We start from the raw sequence: 22,008 nt of genomic DNA, 5'->3' as shown, positions 1-22,008 counted from the left end.
TGTTTCTCATTCAGATGATGCCAGCTGTTGAATGTAGTTGTGTCCAGGGCCTTGTTGATATATTATTATTCATATTATTATGCCAAACCATATTTATATTTTGAGCCTGTTCTGATTAAAACTCTGGCAGTGCAGTAAATACCTTTATCTCCCAGTAATACACCGGTGCATCTGTTCATTGACCTGTGCATGTGTTCTGTAATGAACAGTGTAGACCAAAGGGAGGAGCTGCTGTGCTGCATGCAGTCTGAGGGACGCCACAGATTGACTTCTAAAGCTGGAGCAGGCCAAGATAACAGTGAATAAAACACACTGGGAAACTAGTTGTACAAGATAATTCACCATAACTGTAGTGTGAGAGCAGTGCAAGGTCTCCTGCTGCCATAGTTACTGTTGCCTTATAGCTTACACTGCTTTGTTGTTCTTGTTTGGTTGGATGCGTATTTTAATGACAGTCACTGTCCTCTTGTATTTTTATTGCCACTTGAGCATCCAGTTGAACAGGATGTGTAAATTAATCCACTAATCTCCCCGCTGTCTTTTAATTAGAGTGAGGACAACAGGTCAGTGACATGCACTTTGCAATTTTAAATAGCTTTTGTTCTCTTTTAGTGAGAGGCAGCAGTGGGTTTATTTAATCATATTTTTAGTGCAGTATTTTTCACTGTAAATTGGATAATTTAATGAACTTTAGAGAATTTGTTCTACAAACATTTATAAATGGCTTTAAAGTGAAAAAAATAATCAGTGTTCAGTTAAAATTTATGATCCAGTCTGCAGTCAGTCTGTTGCTGCTGTTCTTGTTTCCTTCAGAAGGTGCAAAAATTGCAGCTGCTGTGTCAAACTCACAAATTTGTGTTTATATCCTGAATAATGCAGAGAGTGGAAGCCTTACAGTATCTCTACAGACACAAACTTCATAGTGAAGCTGTTTGTTTGGATAAATAAAAGAGACAAAACTCAGGAGAGCACCACTCGCTTTGAGTATTTCTCAAGGCATGTCACCCCCCCAGGACCAACCCTCTCCACCCACAGGTCAGCCTCAACAGTGGAACAAGTAAAGATTTCACACTCCCAGTCCTGCTGTAAGCTGATACAAATGGAAAAGACTGGTGGTGCTGCAGACTTGTCTCAAGGCAGAGGAGGGAACATATTTAATTTAACATTTAAGCTCACTTCAGCAGACACATAAAGGCACCTGTGGGAGCAAACAAACAAACCAATATTTCTTCCAGAAACAAGGTTCAGTCAGACAGGTCCAAATGGAAACAGCTCAGTCTTGCTTTGTCTGCTTCTTCAACACTTTTTTACTGAATGGTACAAGACCCATTAATACAGTGTCAAGGTCAAAGCCACTAATGTTCGTTCTGTGGAGATTTCACTTTAAATCCATTAAAAAACAAAAAACAGCTCGGTTAATTAAGTGGATTAGAGATAATTCTTTTGCTAAACACAATTGACTTTTCAATGCAATCTATAATAAACACCTTGTGTTGTCCATCATGTTGATGCCTGAACTTGGCTGCATCAACCCAGCTGTTCTCCCAGAGGAAACATTTTAACATCTCACGGGCATATGTGGGGGGGGGCAATCAAATTGCGCCTTTAACAGAGATGTGCCATATGGTCTCAGCGCCCTGATCTCAACTCCGGCTGGACAACTGGAGCTGCGACGCAACTACGCGCAAGTCCAAATGCGACACAACTCACAGATGGAGGCTGTGGTCTGACTGACTGACTGTCTGACTGTCTGACTCTGACTGACTGACTGGAAGTGACTGGCTGATCAGCGGAAACTTTCTTTGGATCAATGTTTTGGAGATTTACCGAATGCGTCCGCTAGAGATCAACACAACTGGGATCCGAGAAATAAATGGGACAACAAAAATCGCGAGAACTTGAATTGCTCCGGTTGTGTGCACGGTTCAGTTTGGCCAACTTTGTGCACTAGCACCCTCCGATCTGCCTCAATCTGTCCGTGCGGGCGCAGCAGCAGCAGAGGAGGAGGCGGCTGGATGTGGCAGGAGTCGGGTCACTGAGCTGCAACGAGCCGGGTGCGAGTTTTCCCAGTCCACAAGTCCCCAATGTCACCGGACAGGATGATGATCTTTGGACTTCTGCTCAGTGTCTTCTCTCATGGTACGCAGTATATTTATTCTTTCCAACAGCTGGCTGAGATGTAAAATAGCCCTTATAACCACACCGCTGAGATTGTGTCATTAATTTAGTCTGTGGGGCTCAGAGTGTTTGTTCTCTTGTGGAAGACACCTTGTCTTTCAGTACCCAGAAGTTTTTTTTCTTTAATGCAAATGTCTGTTGAATACCAATAATTATAGACTCTAACGAAGTCCCAGAGGTCAGACCAGATGCAAGAACACTGGATTTCAGATTATAATGCTGATAATAATGTTTTTGGCTTGATTTAAATCCCCCAGACTCTGATAATAATTTAGACATGGTGACTTTCTGTAAATTATCTGCAGATAGTTTAGCTTATGTATGTAATCTGACAGAAGATCCTTATTTAAAAGAGAATAAAGGGGGAGAGTCTGAGATATCTCACTTTCAGATGATAACATTATTACCGGTTTGAGTAAAACTTTTGAGATGACCCTCAAAATAACATAAAATAAGTAACTATAAATCAGTTTAGCATCCATCATATCTGCAGCAATAGATTTTACATCTGGATGACATCATTGGTTCAGGTCTGTTATTTCTACCTTGGACTCGTTCCAAAAAAAGAGCTGTTCATCTCCCAAATATTGATTGGACTGTCCCGGATCATGGAAATATCACACATGAATAGTTAAACTAAATAAGGTCCTCCTCTGCATGAAAGCATTTTGGCTTCCACATCATGTAAATCATTGAGATTTTATACGAGTTGTGCATTAGAGGATGATAGGATGAAATATGAAAGCCAAAAAATTCCTTACTTTGTGGCAGCAGCATAACGGAGCAGATTGTGGTGTCACTGCTTTAAAAGTCTTTGTCTTTGCTGATGATCAAATGGGCAAAAGATGGTGAAAGAACTGTCTGTGATGTGTGACAGTACAGTAGATTAAATTGAATTCCTCAGCCACACATGCACTCCTGCAAAGTGAGTTATATTCATTGAAGTCAATAATGTGACTGTGGCTGGATAAGAAATCTCCCAGCGGAGCATACAGCTTGTTGATCTGTGGTCATTTATATTGAATTATGTCATTTTGGATCATAAGTGTTCTTCAGTGCTTGAGCTGGAGCAGAAGTTATTTTTCATTACTTGAATGCAGTTGCCTACAGGTCCTGTATCCTCTATTGTTTAAGACAGACCACAGGAAACATGAAACATAGCTCCACCACTGTGCTCTTCACTGTAGAAATACATGTAAATGCTGTAATTGTTAGGATTATTTCAATATTACCGAAGGTGTGGGATTCGCCGCCTCCAGGAAAATTCAGATAATGTCGGGTGAGGCTGCCATTATAGAGATTAGTATCTTAAAATGATGAATGTTTTCTTGTGAATGTCAAACCTTTCAGGCACCCAGTATATCAGCTGGTGTGTCAAACCCACCTGCCAGGGACTTGGGTGGAATCACAACAAGAAAAACTGTTATTTTCAAGCGCTATTTAATAGACATCTGAGCCATTGCAGATGCAAATTAGACAGACTGTCATGATGTTCAATTCTTCCATTATAGCTAATTGCAAAATAAATGATCGAATGTCTGTTTCGTCAGTTGCCTCCACTAGAGAAAAGAGAAATCTATGCAAAACTCACTAGACTTTAATCTGGTTTTCCAGCCTAATCAGAGACTGTTAAGTCTAATGGGCATTTTCTTCTGAACTGTTTTTCAGGTTGTACAATGTCATTTTTACCTTGTAATATATCTGGCCAACCCTGTGACATAAACAATGGAAGCGGGGACTTCAGACAACAGCCTTCCCAAAATGTCTGTCACCACTGAGGCTCCACAGAGCTCAGGGCTGACCAGTGCTATCGTTAATGTGTCCTTACGGGATTGAAACGTCCAAAATGAAAGAGGGGAATTGCGCCTGTCTGTACAGATTACAGATTTTCTAACTAAAAGTCCCACAAAAAGATTTGTCGTCTATAAAACACATTTTACAATATATAAACTGTCATTTTGAATGTAGCCTACCTTTGTCAGAAAAATCAATGGAAAGCTGGCTATTGTTGAATGACATTAAACCTGACTTTGACCCTTTGCTGCGAGGCCTAGATTATTGCTAAAGTCCCAGTACGGTCGGCAACTGGTGAGTGTTGCTATTTCCGTTCTTCATTTAGTGGACGAGATTGAGCTGTAACACAGTTGTCATAAACTTACTAGAGCTCCTTTTCCAGCTGTGTAAAGTTACACGAGTTTTAGGTGGACTGATATCCACAAGCTCGAGCTCTTTCTATCCAGGGTTTGACTGTTTGATATACATACTGTCTGTAGGGGTTTGACACTGGTTTATCCAATCCTTGGCTTCTTTATCTTCCACACTGTGCTGTAGACTCTTCTTTTTTTCCCTCTCTTTCTGCTGAGGTATTGTCTTCATGTACTCTGCCTGTAATTCAGTTTCGTTTAGGCCGACAGCACACAGAGATTAAACTGGCATCTTGCCCACTGGACATTACTTAGATAAAAAGAACATAAAATACAGTTTCTGAATATGCTATTATTTGATGTTGTTCTTTAAAGAAGTCATTTTAATTAAAATGCTCACATCAAGGATAACTTTAACATGAAAGAATGTGGGTTTCTAAATGCCGTCAGATTTCTACAATATAAAGTTCATTGAATGTTAATTATTATCATTTTTGTGTCATTACCTATTTTACTTAATTTGTATGTGTGTGTGTGTGTGTGTGTGTGTGCTCTGCATCTTGATTGTCACTTGCACACACACTTGATGGCACCAACAAAAACCCACAGCCTGATGGAAACAGTCGATCTGTGTGTCGCTGTCTGGCCAAGAAATTATTTGGCACTTGGTGATTTAGGACCCCACCAGGCAGCAGAAGCCTCAAATATTCACACAGCTCCACACATCCTGGCTGATGCGGCACCTGATGCAAGTATGTATTTCACCTGGACTACAGAGGAGGGATGCTGCCTGCGTGATGTGGCTGCTCAATCTAGCGGCACAGCTCATTAAACAAGACCTTATCCATGTACTGGATGCTGCAGGGCAACTGTTAATTCAGAATATTAAATGACGATTCTTGTGCAAACTAGTACAGTTGTCCCCTTTGGATGCTTGGACCATGTCGGATTATTATGCTGAACAGGCATAATCATTTTGAACATCTTCGAACCCGCCCTTATTACTAACAACCTTCATGTTATGTGGTCTCTTTTGGTTGCTCCTATCTCTACTGTATGCCATAATAATGAGAATGGTCACACCCTGAGTTGATTATTCCTCACTGCAAGTGTTCATCTTGTAGGAAGCTGCATCGAACTGCACATAATTCCAGCGCTGGAGTCGTCTCTGTGGGGTGTGCGCACAAAACCTGATTAAAGCAAGTACAACTGTGCTGCACCTTTCAACAGCCCAGTCTCACAGAGCGTCAGTCTTGTTAGCTTGCACAAATTGAGGCGCAAACAAAGGTGTAAATTGACTATACATGCAAAGCAGTTTTGGGCAATTTTGGGATCAATGTGTCAGATTTTATTCAACTTTTGGGACAGAAGCTAGCAAGGCACCTGTCTCAGCTGGTGTTGCATGATTAAATAAAACTGCAGATTTTTGTGTAGACAGGGTTTTGTTGACTTTGAAGTGGACTTTGTACAGAAGATGCATTGTTATTGCTCTGGTTATTGAATGAGACTGTACACTGTGTGCAATCCTGGCACTCATTTAACCTGCCATAGCTGTGATCCTGACGTGGCCATGCGAAAAAAGCCACAGGAGCCACTTGTGGAAAGATGTGGAACGGACACATGCAGTGTGGAGAGATTTTGGATGATTTTGCCAAATTGGAGGCAGAGAGTTAGAGAATAATGAAATCCAGCAGGTACAGCAAAATGGAGGGAGCGAGGTGGAAGGAGCTGCTGAGAGTGAGAGAATAACAGGGGAAAAAAGATTAAATTGATCATTGAAATTCAAGTTTTTATGGGGCAAATTCATTTGTTTAATAACAGTAACTATAGCTGAGGTACTTGGAAGCTGTGTTTAGGTTTTCTGTTCATGTGGAAATTTACTCTGGGAAGTCAGAAATCCACAGTGCCTAACACATCTGAAGAAAATGTCATCTGGGTCAAAACGGCATGTACGGAAGTACATGCCGTTTTGAAATTGTGTGAGGTAGTTCACTCTGAGAAAATAAGTACTTTTTTTAAAAATCAAACAGAACTTATCCTGTGTCTCTACCAAGAACTATTAGAATGAGGTTGCCCAGGGCAACGCCTCAATATGTGCAAACTTTTAAGCATATGTTTAATGTTAATAGATAGTTGAATGTTAGATGATTGGTGGAAAGTGCAAAATTTAGAGCTCAGCAGAATCGACTGTGTCAATAATAGCTCACACAAGCTTTAATCAGCACTGATTAACCAGCTGTGTCCCTCCTGAGGAAACACGTCCCTCCGCTGGTCCACAGACACAGGACAGCAAATAGGAAGTTTGTTCCAATATTCAATCAAAACCAGCAGTTTTCAACAAGAAGTCAGAAACTGACATGTCAAAGTGAATCCGTGCAGAGATGGTGCAGCGTTTTTAATTAAACTTTACTGTGTTTGATTTTAGGAATGAGAGTTTTTTTCGTTTTGTTTATTTTTAGGCTTTTAGGCTTGGTGTCTAATCGACTAGTTACTAATGTTTATAAAGACCTCCCTTGCATTTGCCATCTGCTCCAGTTTTAAATAAATATATATATTTTGAATGTAGTAGCTTAAATCAGAATTAAAACAGGCATTTTGGCAGGAAAATCATTACTTTCACTCGAACATGCTCTATTGTTCTGCAGCTTACTTGCTTCCATTTATTAGTCCAGTGTTTTCTCTTAAGGTCAATTACTGCGTTTACTTGAACATTAACAGTCCATTAACTGGGGATATTTATAGTTCACGAGTAAGAACGTATCAATACTATAACCTATTACATTTATATCAACCAGGATAAAATTATAAAGCTCAAATATGATGGTTATAGATAAGTTCTGCAAACACTATCTCATGTTCAGTGAATCACAGCATCGAATTACTGAACACAAAAGAACATTTGTTAAAGTTCAAAGCTGAAAAAGTCATTTCAGCTATGAAAATACAGTTGAATTTATTGTTTGTTAATTGTTGGCTCTATAAAATGTAAGAAAAATACTGTAATGTCAAATGTCCATCACAACAACACACTGTAGACAAAGAGAAAGCAGAAAATATTCAGATTTTGACAAATCACTTCAGCTCAACTCACAACAAAATATAGCTACAGATTCCAGTTCACACCATAGCGGGCCTTTAAGTGGCACATTAATGTGCATGTAAACACATTGAGTACAGTCCACTCAGGAATCCCACTGGTTTGACTGCAGGTGAGGTGAATGAGTGTGAGTAGTAACAGGTCGTAGGAGTCATGTGCATGTTTCTCCAGTCTCACTTTTTCTCCATCCATTTATTCACCTTGCTGCCATTTCCTCCTCGAGCCTGCCACTTCCTTCCAAGTCCTTTCTGTCACGATCTCCGAACACATTTCACATCAGAGTCACACAGTCTTGCCACAGTCTCCTCTCAACTCAAATTACTGCCCAACAATCTGGACGCTCTGCTACTCATCCCACGCGTTTGAAAGAACGGAAGAGAAATTCGCCAAACCGGTTCGTTCCCTGTGAATGTGATGTGTGGTTTGTCGTTTATGGCGTTAACCTTCATCAGCTTTGCCTCACAAATTCTATTAATCACCCCAGTGAGAAATCAATAGGGTGTAGTATTATGGCTCCCATATCACAGTAATTCATCTCCCATTCGCTTTTCTCTCCTTTTTCTTTAAACATACACTTTGTGCTCAGGCTAACAAGTCTTTTGCTTTGGCGATTTGTTGCATTTCAAAGAGCACAATGTGAGCCTGGTGCTTCTTTATCATCATGGCATTAAATAGTGTTCAAGTTATTAAAATAATTATGACCTATCTGCTGGCTACTAAAGATTTAACAGAGCTGCTCTGTACTTTATATACATTTTTCTTATCTATGTGTGTGTTGTGTGTGTGTGTGTGTGTGTGTGTGTGTGTGTGTGTATGTGTGTGCAAAGAAAGTCTCTGAGAAACTAAATTTGCTGATAGTCTCTCTTTATCAATGGTAAGCCTGAGGGAGCAAACACTGAGAAGGAATAATGAATGAGACTGTTCACTGCCCAGACAGGAGATTACATGAAGCTGGTTTAAAATGGCAGAATGTAATACTTTAGTATAATTATCAAGGTATCATGATACATAGATAGACAGGTAATCATCACCTTTACATACCTAGGGGAGCTGTGAATGTGAGTATGACTCGTTGCTTTGTGTGTTACTAGTATTTTTTCCCACCTCTCCCCGTGGATTCGCTGCAGTAGCCTTGGCAGGTTTCCTGCAGCGGTGATGAAGCGGAGCCTCTGTTTATGATATGTCTCATGCCAAAGTGAGACGTGGACCTCATGTGGAGCCTGAGATTGCAAAACATGCAGCAGCAGAATTGGATTGCAGCCGTGCTTTGTGCCACCAGTCAGCAGGAGCTTAATCGAAGTGTGTGACCGATGTAACACAATGCTGTGTGTCTTTGTGCACGAGCTTGTGTGATGTATATGTTAATGTACTGAAGCATAAATACATGTGAGGATAAAATAAGTATAGATATTTGTTAACAGGCATGCATTAGGTTCAAACATAAACAGTTACTCAATTTATTTCTAGTTTTAAATGTCTGCCAGTCTATTTCTTCTTTGCAGTCAAAAAGTGACAGGATATAGCAAATTAACAAGATAAAGCGGAAACAGTGTGTGCATATTGCCTACCCAAGCTATTTTCTGTCTCTGGAATCACTGTGTATAAAATGTAATTTGTGGGAACAATTATGTGTCACATTTGAGAAAATAATTTCCTGAAATGCTCCATCAGAATGCATTTTTATGAAGAGGCCTTTCTTTTTTTCTCTCTCTCGCGTCTCCCTTAGGCTGCCTCTGGCCTTCCTGTATTGTGTTTTCATGGAGAAACAATCATTATTATGAAATGATTTGTAGTTTTTCACTTTCAGTTATTCTAGACAGAACACTGACAATAAAAACAGTCCTAATGCTTAATGACCATGGACCAACACAACTGTTTTTCTACTGAATAATGTATTCGTTTTAAAGGAATTGTAGTTGCTGATATGCAGCACATATGTACTCAATGACCCTTGTATAACTTAATGGGATGAATCCTTTAAAATATATATATGGCTGATGTAATTCTACAATATCTTCAAGTAGCATATTTTGTAGGTGCAACATGTGTTGATGCATCTGTCAGATGAAAAGTGAAAAGTGTTTCCCTCAGACTATTTGTCTGGGAGAACTTCAGGGGGAAAAACATCCTCATAGTGGACATTTGATATGAGCCGCAATGTCTCAATGTGATATCCAGGTTGAGTCTCTGTCTGAAAACAAAATTGGAAGCAAAAGTATATTGGTTTGGTGGGAAAAAGGATGAACTGTGCTGAATAAATTGGTTTTGTCTCTAGCATTACATGTGGAGACAGTGTCTGATATTGGTGAAAAGCTTGTTCCAAGTAGAAGGGACCCTGCTGCATAAGGTTTTGCCCCCAGCTGCTCATGTGTCCTTTTACAACAACAACAGCAGTGCAATTGTACAAGACATCCACGAGTACATGTCTCTGAAGATACTAAATATGTCACATATAAAATGTTCGAGCACCACACCAGTAATGTTTTAGACCATTGTATCCTGTATATTTTACATAGCTACCTATAATTGTCAGTAGCATATCACAGGTTTTTAGACTAATGAAGCACAAGTTTGTATTTACACCAGCATTTAAAGAGTAAGATAAGGTATTACTTTACAGTAAACCTCATGTAGCCTTTACTTTTTGGTCAAAATGTTGTTATTGTCACATAGAAATGGATTATTTTGGAAAAGGCTCTTTGTTGGTGGTTCACATACTTGCAGGAAGATCCAAGAGCCATCCAAGACTTGAGAGCTGGCTGTTGAATGGCATCCTCTTTAATGCAGGAAACAAACTCTCTCTTCTCTATTCACAACAACCCTGCTTGGGCATCTTTGGGGTTTTATTTTAGACTAACTTTTGAATGCATTTCTGCTTGGCAGCTGACTCTCAGATCTTGGATGCCCATGTTTCTACGAAGCACTTGAACAGACCAAACAAACATTGCCAAATTCCTCCTCTTATAAGGCAAAAAGAAAAAGGTGCAGGGAGGAGGATGTGACCACAGCCAGGTGTGCAGCTTGACAGGATGGCACAATAAATTGTTAAAATTTCTCCAGATGTGTGATAGTGTTGAGCTCACTGATCTGGGAGTATTATTGTATATGATAAGAAACATGAGGTTAACTCTTGGCTCCACAATGTGAGGTGACTGGCAGCTGGAGTATTTCCAAAAACTTGGATGGACATGTAACTCTCGTCTGTACTCAGAGACTGTGCTGAAAAAATATGGTGCACTAACAAAAAGCAAAGGTACACTGTGAAACTGTGTACATAAAAACTGGAGTTGAGCAAGTACTCGGCTGTAACAAGTATCCAGTACAGGTATCATGCTTTATCATCCCTTTATCATCATTACAGGATGAGTAATGTGTCAATGTCAGTTTTCTGATAAACGATAAATACAGCAACTCTTGTTTAAAGAAAACTGTAAATAATTATATTATACTACTATTGTAATCCAAAAAATTGCTCTGAAGCTCAGTTCTAAGGCTCATTTTCTAATTAATACAGCAACTTCTGATAAACTTCTGATTTGTCCTGCCCACGTCTGGTTCAAGCCCCGCCCATTCCACGTACAGATAATGACACAAATAATAATATAATAATGTACTCACTCATCCCAGATAAAAAACGTAGGGGAGAAAGACAACGAGGAGTCCCAACGAGAAGATGAAGAAATAATTATGAAATAATTATAACCATAGCATAACCCTATAGTGTTGTTAAAATATCTAAGATACTGTGTTTCTATGCGGAACATTGAGGTTTCGCCCACATATTACACTTGTGTGCTTTCAATTTAATCTGCCTAGTTGGATATAATAGTAACCTGTAGTGCAGTGGAGAGTCTGTGGAGTGCACTCGCCCTTCTCTATTGTCTTAATTACAGCCTATTTAACTTAAGGACTACTGAGTGGTGGGACCATAAACCCAGCTGCTTTGCACAATACAGCAATACACACATTGGTGTTAATGTTGACACTTTCAACCTCTCCTCCAGGTAGTGTGCCGGTATCTGCATCCTTAGACTGTCTGGTGGCGGAACAGGGCTGCATCCAGGAGCAGTCCTGCATGGTGCTCTATCGACTGCTGGAGTACTGTGCGGCTGAGGAGGCCGTGTCGCCTCTGGGCCCAGATGCCCGTTTGGAGTGCCTGGAGGCCCAGAACTCCTTGCAGCATTACCGCCCCCTTCAAGTTTGCAAGTGTCAGCGTGGCTCTCGCAGGGAGGAACACTGCCTGAGGGTCTACTGGACTGTGCGATTTGCAGGTGGGTTTAAGCATTGGCTTCTCTGTGTGTGTTATAATCATAATTTTATAATCATAACAAAACTCTTCACTTTTGTTTTAGCATATGATGAGTATGAAGTGTCTCCATATGAAGAATTGCAGTTAAATCTGGTGAGAAACATTGAGATGTCACGGATGGCCTCCATCATGGCAGGTACTGCTCGCAAATATTTAAACATTTGGCAGATAAATCCCTGTGTGTCATGATTTTCCTGATATACATTACACTGTTTTCTTCCTGATGACCTCCAGCTTCCTCTCTTTCTGTGGACGGCCAAAACCAGTGTCTGAAGGCAGCCCAGGACTGTGGCCTGTATGAGAAATGTGGCTCCCTGCGATCAGAATATGTTGTGGCCTGCACCAAGCGAGCAACAGTCTCTGACAACAGCTGTAACCGCCAGAAATGCCACAAAGCCCTGCGGCGTTTCCTGGAGCGCGTGCCAGAGGAATACAGCTTCGCTCTGCTCTTCTGTCCCTGCTCTGACACTCTGTGTGGGGAGCGCCGGAGGAAAACCATTGTCCCCTCGTGTTCCTATGAGGAGAATGGGAGAGGGGAGGAAAGAGTGGGCAAGCCCAACTGCCTCAGCCTGCAGAACTACTGCTCCAGAGACGAGCTGTGTAGGTAAGATGGTTGTTTGGGTGTAATGATACAGAACATTAAGTTCTCTTAATAAGGGTTTCAGCCTACAACAACTCAGAACAGAGGAAATATCTACTACAAAGCACTGAGGTATAAAGTATCAGAATATGTGCCAAAAATACTACAAAATTCATCACAAAGAATAACTTAGCTAGTATGCCCACATCAAATGCAGAACTAAAAAAATACATCAATATTTAAGGCACAATGTTTGTATCTCATATAGAGCTACAACTAATTGTTTTCATTATTGATGAACCTGCTGATTATTTTCTCAAGTAATTGTTTGGTCTATGCAACATCAGAAAAAATAGTGAAAAAGGCCCAAAGTGGCATTTTAAAATAGTTTTTGTTACCTGACCAACATTTCGAATACAGAGTATAAACAAGACATAAATTCAGTTTCTGGTAATATAAGAGAAGGATAAGCAGCTACCATACACTTTTAAGAAGCTGCAACCATCAAATATTTGGTATATTTGTTTGAAAAATTATTGTTAAATATTAAAGCTAGTTATCAAAATAGTTGCAGATACATTTTTGCATGCTTGTGTATGAGTGCATGTTAGCATTCTAGCACCGTGAAACACATCACAGCTAAATAAAGAGGACAGCACTGCAGTTGTTCTTGAAAGTTATATAACATACAGTGTCTTGGTTTCACGCTATTCCACCGATCAATGTTTGGTAGCGGTAACATGCCTAGATGACTGCTAGCTGGCTGTGTTCATTCTGTGTGCCCACAAGGATAAATGTTTTTTAGACAGAAAAGAGGGATGGGGGCGCTCAGAGCTGTTTGCTTTCGTGGTCCAGAATTCATGGCCTCACAACTGCCTGTCAGTATGATTATAAGGGCTTCTGTGAGGCTAAATTTAGTTCGTACTCTCCTGCATATTGTTCATAAATGTAGAGGACTTGCTTGCATTAATTACAGTCTAGTTTGTGTTTAAATGGTACAGAGGGTATTAATAAGAAGAGAAAACATACTTAGAGTATGTGAACCTTGGAATACAATGCAAACCCCCCACTGTAGTATGAGTATAAGATTTAAAACAAGAAAAGAGAAGAGCATTAACTACAGCTGACACAAGGTTCTTCTCTTCCACACGCATGTTTCCTCTGAAAAGCAGCACTGGAAAAGTACAGAATTTGAATGTGAATGTGAATGTGAAGACTTAAATGTGAATGTTTTTCATACCACAAAAGAACGTTTGTTGATTAGGTTTCCAAAGAGAAGTTTTGGTTTTAGTTGTACTAAAATAAAACATGGTTTTAATGATACATATGGTTTGAGTGCACGGTTATCAATTTCCCTGTCTTGTGTTTTGCACTTTTACACAATGTTGTAGTTTGTTTTGTTTTTGTTTTAGCTCGACCCCGGGTCCCAAAATGAAAATGTAAAAAAAACAACTTTAAAATGCACACTCTGTTTCTCTGTGCCGACACATGAAAAACAGTTTTCTCTTCTGTGTTTTTGTGTTTGTGTGCGTTTCAGATCACGGCTCGCTGATTTCCAACACAACTGCCAGCCCTCCCCTCTGTCTGCCTCTGGCTGTATGCGAGAGAGCAGAGCCATGTGCCTCAAGGCCTACGCTGGACTCATAGGTGAGATGGAGAAAAAGATATTAATGAGGTAGAAGAGGCTGAAGGAGGGAATAGTTCATAAAAATAGAGAGCTGCTCAGTGGACTCTTTATTGGAAATCATCAGATGGTGTCTAACAGTGATATTTGACTCATATCATTTTTATTTTGTTGCACAAAATAACTCTACAGGGGTTCATAAATGGTCAGCAGCCAGAAGTTGCTGCTCTGGGGATCCAGTCAGCATCACTTTAAAAAACTTGATTTAAAAATTGCATTTCCAGCAGCTCTACAAAATGAACCAGCTAATATTATTTCCTTCTCTTTCCCACACTGTATTTTCTTAAATGTAATTGTGTGTACCTGGAATTATTAATATTAAGAGCTGGAAAACTGGTGACACTGGATCCCCAGGGCACTAATATTGTTGTTATACCTTCCATAGACGTGTGTGCTGAAAATTAAAATCTTCTGCCTGAGGGAAATATGACATTAAAAGTGTAAAGTTGCACCTGTAATACAACTTTTATCTTCTTTCTATAACCAGGCACCATCATGACTCCAAACTATGTGAGCAACAGCAGCACAGAAGTGTCCCAGTGGTGCACATGTGATGGCAGTGGGAATGAATGGCAGGGATGTCAGCGCATCCTGCACATGTTCAGCAACAACATATGTCTGCGTGAGTAAAACATCACAAGGTTACAGCAGATAGACCTTCGGGGCTGCATGTCCATAGGGAGTAAAAACATAATAATAACATTTTGGGAGGTTCCTGCATGCAATATGTATAGCTCCCAGGAGAGAAGATGTGTGAGTTTCAAGCTTAAATTCTGAACTTTCTGCATGTTTAAACTACAGCAAAGATGTTCATGAGGTTCATCTTGTTTTTGGTCTGCAGTGAAATAAGCCCAAACATACAATTTAATAATGCGATGAAGTTAGATATTAAGCAAACTAGATCAGGATTTCTGAATTCTGAATATACTGATACCATTGTATTAAGCCGGACTCAGACTACAGGAGTTTTGCGCCGATTTACCTCAGGTTCACCTTCTTGACAATCGGAGGAGAAATTTGGTCTGGCACCTTGGTCAGTACCGACGTTCAGCCCAGGTTATCTGGTAATGTGAGGGGGTTAACAGATCCAGGCTTAAATGTCCCGACCCATCCCAGACTCCCGATAATGATAAAACATGTTTGTTATTTAGAAGTTAAAACCTGGATGACTGCGTTGGTACGGTAGTGAATGTGAGGTGTTGCCAAGCAGCAGTTAACTGTTTAGTCCTTAAGGCTAGTGTACTATTATTATATTATTATATTAAAACCTCACCTTCAGTTCTCGCTGAAGAATAGACAACCCGTGTTGACCGCATCTCCCCAACCATTTTCTTGATTAGCCTTCTACTTTTGTTACTTCTCACTACAAAGCATTAGATCACATGGGGAGGTGCATGGCTCCCTATGGCACAATAATCTAATATCCTGTTGTAGGCCTTCTTGATTTTAATGTAAGAAAACTTTAAATTGTAGGAAAGTTGTCTAATCTAACAATGGTCAAGTGCCAAAGACAAGAAAACACAGAATTTGTCAAAAACAAAGCCTATTGTATGTGTATTATTGTTAAAAATCATACAGAATTTGTCGAAATCACTTGTTTTACACAAACTTCTTGCAGTTGTTCACTATTTGACTTTATTGTACAGTTTTGAATACTAATAATAATATGAAATATCCATAAAAGGTCAGGGTCGTCAGTTCAATGCAATGATAGAAAAAAGGGTCCCTTTTGATTATTATTACAACTTAATCCATTAATTTGAGTGACAAATGTTTCCAAACTTCAGACAAGGTTCATTTTGACGTTAAGTAACTCATCCTTCCTGTGTCAAGATAATCACAGAGGAAATGTTATTTTTTAAGCTGTCAAATCTGAGTATAAACCAAATTGATCTTCTAATCGAGCATTTTATAATGTGCATTAATACAGAATTCAGATGAGATGGGTCATAATTGATGGCTGTGAGGGCGAACCATTGAACCATAATGTTTTCTTATGAATAAATAAATAGCAAGAGACATTCTCCCTTGTGTCTGGATGGCTGCCAAATGTGAATGTGGTTTCCAAGTTTTGTGGAGTCAATGAATCCTTTCCCCAAATCTGATAAACATAAAGTGGCTTCATGTTGAATTGTTGCCAAGCCAGCGGTGGGGAAAGAGCATCAGAAGATCCTACTCGAGACGCACTGTTTAAGTATAAAAGTAACTTTGTCAATGATAACATGCTCACATGCTTACCATGGTCACCATCTTAGTTTAGAATGTTAGCATGCCAACATTTTATTTATTATTCATTATCTATAATTCATCGTGAGGGCGTCGTGGATAAATCTACCACATTTAATGGCGATCCATCCAATAGTTGTGGTGATAAATCAGTCTGGACCAACTTTTAACCTGGCTTAAAATGACAAGTAATTTTCTTAAAAAAAATATTTTGTCTTAACATGCACAGTATTTACAGAGTTAGTAGCTCTAACTATGCTTATAAAAGTCACTATTTTGGCAAAGCTTCAAGGATGAATAACGATGTAAACCTAATGAAGACGGCCCCTGCTGATTCTGTTTCAGGCAATGCCATCAGCTCCATGGGAATCTCCGCACCTCCTCCTGTGGAAAACATTCCCGTGCCAGCTTCACAGCCCTCCCCGCGCATCTACCAGGAGAGGGTCCACGTCAGCGTTAACACTCTCCCTGAATTCAACAGTGTAAGGCGCTCCCGACTTCTTCACTGTCTTACCATATGCTAGTATTACACACTCGCTACAAGCTAAACTGAAGACGAGATTGACTGTGTATCAGGTGGTAACACCTAAGTATCACCAGGGACTGTAGCAGTGAGTCGGGCCCAGCAGCTCCCTCCTCTACCCCTACCTTTTACTGTGGCTGAGGATTAGCCGTAGGTGTTTGCAGCATTACACTCAACCTTTACTGTTAATATTCATGTATGCACACCCATCTGCTCCATATTCCCCATCTTCTCACCATTGTAATCCTCCCCATTCCGCATATTCTGTTCCTCCTCTCCCATCCCACAAACCCTGCCACTCCTGGGCTGCATATATATTGGACATCCAGATATATAGTTTATTTAAAGATGCTGCATTTGAATTTAACTATAGCACTGAAGTTGAATTGATGCATTCTCATGCCCGCAACAAAGCGGAGCAAATGTCTCCTTTAATAATAGTAATTATTATTTATTTAAATAAATTATTATTTATTTTAAATTGCCCATTAAAATTAGAAAATGGAGACTGAAAATGGATCATTATGCTTCAACAGAAAGTGATCTCCTGTAGTTTTGATGCCAGTGACATGTCAAGGCCATTTTTAATAAAGGTAAAAATAAATAAAACTAAAGCTTTCAACAGTGAGAGGCTGTGCAATTATGATACTGTCCATAATTTAAAATGCAAATGGGGAAAGAAGGAAACAAGTTCCTTAAAACATTATTTTGATAATGCAGATAAACCTTTGGTATTTACTTATTTACATAAGCACCTTTAGACAACATTAAAGAATCTTTAAGAGTAAGTAAATGCCGCACTGAGTAGAAAGCGATATTTCACCGTCCTCCTTGGTTGAAAGTTTAAATTGTGTTGTGCTGTTCTGTTGCACCTGTAACCACACCCAACAGTGACATCACTGTGTACTGACACACCCTGGAGTACACTTCTACATCATTGCAGCCAGCTGAGAAACAATATTCATTTGGGATGTTGACAGGAGACCACTGCAGGGGTAGTCTACGTGGGTAGCACATGCTGACGAGCTACCTGCTAGCACGTTTACTGCCAGCTGGCTGAGTGAGCTATTAAAATGTTATCTAGTAGACCACAGTGCCTTGGGTTGGCAATGTTTTTATTTTTACAAAATTTCAGTGAGTGATGCTGAAAGTGAACATTTGTTTACAATAACATTTTGCTGTTAGTGTTTCCTCTTAATGTTATATTTCCACAGTCAGATATTCAGAAGAGTTGGTGGAAATATGCACATAAAAAAATCTGTGATAAGATAATTGTAATACAGAAATTGGAAGTAATTTATATTGAAGAAATTCTTAAATGTAGTTCTCAAAATATAATTAACTAGAAGATATTTTTGCATAAATATTCATAATGGCAATATTGACTTACCCATTATCTTACCATGTCAGATGTGACTTCATTCTGAGTGTCCCTGTGTTTAAAGTGCTTATGAGGAGGGACACAAATCAGATGGCAAAGGCCACTCCTGTCTTTACACTGTGTCTGTATTTGTATTTCTGTCAGCAGCAAACCACTGACACTTATTCTGGTGGACAGATTGGTTTTGAGCCAAGTAATTATCAAATAGATTTCGGTGTTGATCTAGATCTGGGATTCCTGCCAATACATGGTTATTGTTTTCTTAGCCACAATGATACATGATTGCTTTTTATAGACGTCTCCATATCAGTACGGTATAATAATGTATAAGAAATGTAAGTAAGGCTTCGTGTTGCTGCACTGATATTATCATTTTATTACCGTTATAAACAGTTTCAAACACCAGGAGGCCTGTTGGTTTGTCTGGTTTGGTCTAGAGTAGTGCTCATGATTAATATGCAGATGTAGAAAATTAGATAACATTAGATAAATTAATGGTGATCATTTATGAACATATGCTTCTATTTTCCGACACAGAGAATACAAAGAGCGGACACAATAAAAGCAACACCTGAACATGATTATCAACAAACTTTCAAGAGTTACCGAAGAGATGATGTAACACTGTTATGGCATGTCTTATTCTAACTCGGTTAACTTCTTGGTTGTTTTGGCTGCAGCATTAGGATATTTTTAAAATGTGAATGTTGAATGTTGTGGACTTTCTCTGAACTTCCCTCCACGCTCCACCACTTCTGTTAATTGGAAGAATCACTCTTTCTCCACTTTTACAGATGGAGGACAGCGAGGAAGAGGAGCAGGAGGAGGAGGAGGAGGAGGAGAGCGAGAAATTCAACGTCATCCCGCCGTATTCTGAAAAGGACTCTAACATCGAGTCGGGGGCTAGAGGGAGTAAACGGGGAGCAGCTAGCCGAGCAGTACCTGTGTTATCATTACTGCTTCTGCCTGCACTCATCCTGGACTGGGAGTGTCGGAGCTATTGAATACTCCGTCTCATCCCCTGCACATATTTTACACTCGCTACCACTTTCAAATCCATCACAGCACTCAGAACGAACCACAGAGGATATTTGCGAGGAAGAAATGCTTCATTTCTTTTTTTTCTTTTTTTTTTAAATACCCTGACTTTATTTCATGATTCAGTTTCTCCTATCACTGCCTCCTCAAGAGTTAAAAGATATCAGTAGTCCCGCAGTATCTGCCGTGTCACTGCTCGAGTCCTCTCCTATGAAATGAAGGGAACAACGTGAGCAGATATATGAGTGCATGGGTGAATTTAGAAATGCTGCCTGGGCAAATACTCTATCTAGAGCCTGCTTCACACTCAAAAGTACATCCCCTCTTTTAACAAGAAGCACATCGCCTTAGGCCACATCCACTATACACCCTCCCAAAAACCATAACCAGTCTACTCCACTGCAACCAGGCCCGAGCACGACTTTTGATTTCTATTTCATGACTCATGTCACATCCGTTTCTCTGTTGCCCCTTCGGCTCTTCCTCTGCTTCCTTCATACTATGGTTGAGTAAGATAATCCACTTTACAACAAGTTAATAAGAAACTGCACCACACTTAAACAGCTTTGTACAATTGGGAAAAAAAGAACGTTTTAAAATGGCTTAATTTAAAAACTGATAAGACACGAACCAATGTGTTGTCACATTATGTACGAGAGATCTTATGCCTTTTCAGCCTTTGCTTCCTTTCACTTTGTGCACCATAAAGTAGAGAGCTACAGTCGCTCTGATCTGCTTCTTTTGTTAACACGCCACTTAGTATTATTCCTACCAGGGTGAATGGCTGAGAATTCAACCACGGGCAAAAGTAATGAGATCAAATTCTATTGTAGAAATGACAAGCAGAGAAAAGCAACAGGAGCAATTATAGCACAATTTAAATTGCTCAGCATGCAGGGGAAGTCTGGAGTAAGGCTCAGGGGAGGAAATAGCCAATTTACTGCTGTCATACCCTCTCTTTTTTATCCTTAGGAGGTGTGTTTTTAGTGCTCCTTCCCCATTACATGCTTTAGATGTTGTGAGAGCGAGATACAGAGATAGGGACGGACACAGGAGGCTGTGAAGCCTGCTGGCTGCTCTGATCATTGAGCAGCACATAGAGCCATTCTCTCTGCCTGAAATAGCTTTTGCTGATGTTAATGATTTTTTTCTCTTATGGCTCATTTTCTTGTGAAATTACGCAGCTGTAGGGCTGTAGGTAAAGAGAAGTAAAGTGAAATTTTTGTTCAAGCATAGTTTGCAAGAAACAACCTGTCTGAGCTCTGTGTTATATTGTGCTTATACATTGATTTTACTTTTAAAAAGTGTTGTATGTAATGTAATAATATCAGTCCTACAATGGTGGGTGACTTCAAACAGCAGTCCATCAACCTCACCGTCTTCAAACAGATCAGAACTGAACATTTACTAAATAAATCCATTCTTGGATGTTTGAATATCACTTGAGGAGGCAGTATGCCCCCCTTCCACTTTTTTGCCCTCCCACTTCTGGACTTGTTTACATGATGGTTTCTTGACATGAACTTTTGATAGGGACACATAAAGGCAGAAACGCACTGGAAGCGTCGGAGCTATGCTTCTGCAAGTCCATCACTACTTCAAACTTGAGTTTGATTTTTAGAAGTCAAAAGAAGACTCAAATGGATGTTGTAAGGTTAGCAGAGCTGTAGTGACTGTTGCCCACCTCAGAGCAAAATGACATCATGCAGGCTTTTAACCACTTTCTTATTGAGGGTTTGGCTGCAGGAAAGTAAGAAGTAGGTGAGGAAAAGGCCAGTTAACAAAGCTCTGAAGTGTGACTGCAAACTTAGTGGGAACAAAAAAATATATAACAGAATCTTTTAAATAAAAAGTACAGCTGTCAACAAGTTGGTATCAAATATGAACCAGATCCAGACCATAGAGGTGTTGATGAATACAATGCTAGAGAAACATTAGCCATCACAGTGTCACAGCTACAGTTATCCGTAAAGCATCAAATGAACAACATCCAGTGACATCAGGTGTCAATATTGCATCCAGTGCGCTCTGGCCTTATGGACTGAATGTGAGTTTACTTGTATTTTCACATTTCAATAGGTTTGTTTATATTTGTACAATATGTAAAGTAAACATTTACATTAAACATGGCTTGTATTTTTTGATGAGTTAAGAAAAAATGAAAAAGAAAAAATGTTTATTCTCCACTCATAAATCAAAATTCTTTAAGAAAATGTGTGAATATTCCCCAAAATTAGTTTTTAGATTGTATCTTGAAAATCCAGTTAAGAGACTATGTACAGTACTATGTTTCACATGCTAACCTTCTTTTGAAGACATATCAAACATGCCAAATAATTCTGACTGTAATGTGTAATAACTGTGTAATTTTGTGACATAGCCAAACAGTGTGCCAATTTGTTAAAAGAAGAATAAAAGTCACATTGGAAATTTTCACGTCTGACAGAAAAAAAGTGCCTTTGAATGACCAGGAAATGACTACTGTGTACAAATGTCTAACATTTTAATATTTTCTTCTTCCTAACACATCTTCTTTTTACAAGTATTACAGGAAAAGACTGATACATCCTGGAGGGATTGGGAGTTTTGCTGACAAGTTTAATGTCCAGTGCAAATTGGTGAGTTAATCACCTTAGTCGAATTTTTAAATACATGCTAAAATATACAGCTTTAGTGCTATTTGGACTTTAATTGCTTTAATTAAAAACTGAATGGTTTAGAATCTGTAAATAAATGATAAGTCAGTGGTTTTGTCTGGCTCATAGCCACTTTGGACACACTGAGCCAGGACTCTCGTGTTTATATTTTACGTCTGACTGATGGAGGTGATTACAGGGTCTTGGGGCTT

The 22,008-nt window shown here is 39.5% G+C and overlaps 1 protein-coding gene across 1 annotated transcript; it reads left to right on the top strand.

Annotated features, from left to right (window-relative positions):
• The first annotated feature begins 1,647 nt into the window (after positions 1–1,647).
• LOC118332129 (GDNF family receptor alpha-4-like) lies at positions 1,648–20,948 on the top strand. Its single transcript, XM_035667289.1, has 8 exons — positions 1,648–2,139; positions 11,424–11,690; positions 11,772–11,864; positions 11,963–12,332; positions 13,846–13,955; positions 14,480–14,614; positions 16,564–16,700; positions 18,917–20,948. Exons 1-8 carry the CDS (start codon positions 2,085–2,087, stop codon positions 19,124–19,126), a joined length of 1,377 nt encoding a protein of 458 aa, XP_035523182.1. The 5' UTR covers positions 1,648–2,084; the 3' UTR covers positions 19,127–20,948.
• The last annotated feature ends 1,060 nt before the right edge of the window (positions 20,949–22,008 follow it).

The sequence above is a fragment of the Morone saxatilis genome, unplaced genomic scaffold (assembly GCF_004916995.1).
Source record: "Morone saxatilis isolate NCDOM2014 unplaced genomic scaffold, NCSU_SB_2.0 Contig20, whole genome shotgun sequence".
Taxonomy (NCBI): domain Eukaryota; kingdom Metazoa; phylum Chordata; class Actinopteri; family Moronidae; genus Morone; species Morone saxatilis.
Note: the sequence above shows the minus strand (reverse complement) of the source record. Positions and strands in the feature narration are given on the sequence as shown.

Bases quoted from the DNA above. Each gene is read 5' to 3' on its own strand.
- LOC118332129 (XM_035667289.1), top strand. From the start codon at position 2,085: ATGTCACCGGACAGGATGATGATCTTTGGACTTCTGCTCAGTGTCTTC. The intron at 2,140-11,423 runs GTACGCAGTATA...CCTCTCCTCCAG, and splicing joins GCTCAGTGTCTTCTCTCATG to GTAGTGTGCCGGTATCTGCA. The intron at 11,691-11,771 runs GTGGGTTTAAGC...CTTTTGTTTTAG, and splicing joins CTGGACTGTGCGATTTGCAG to CATATGATGAGTATGAAGTG.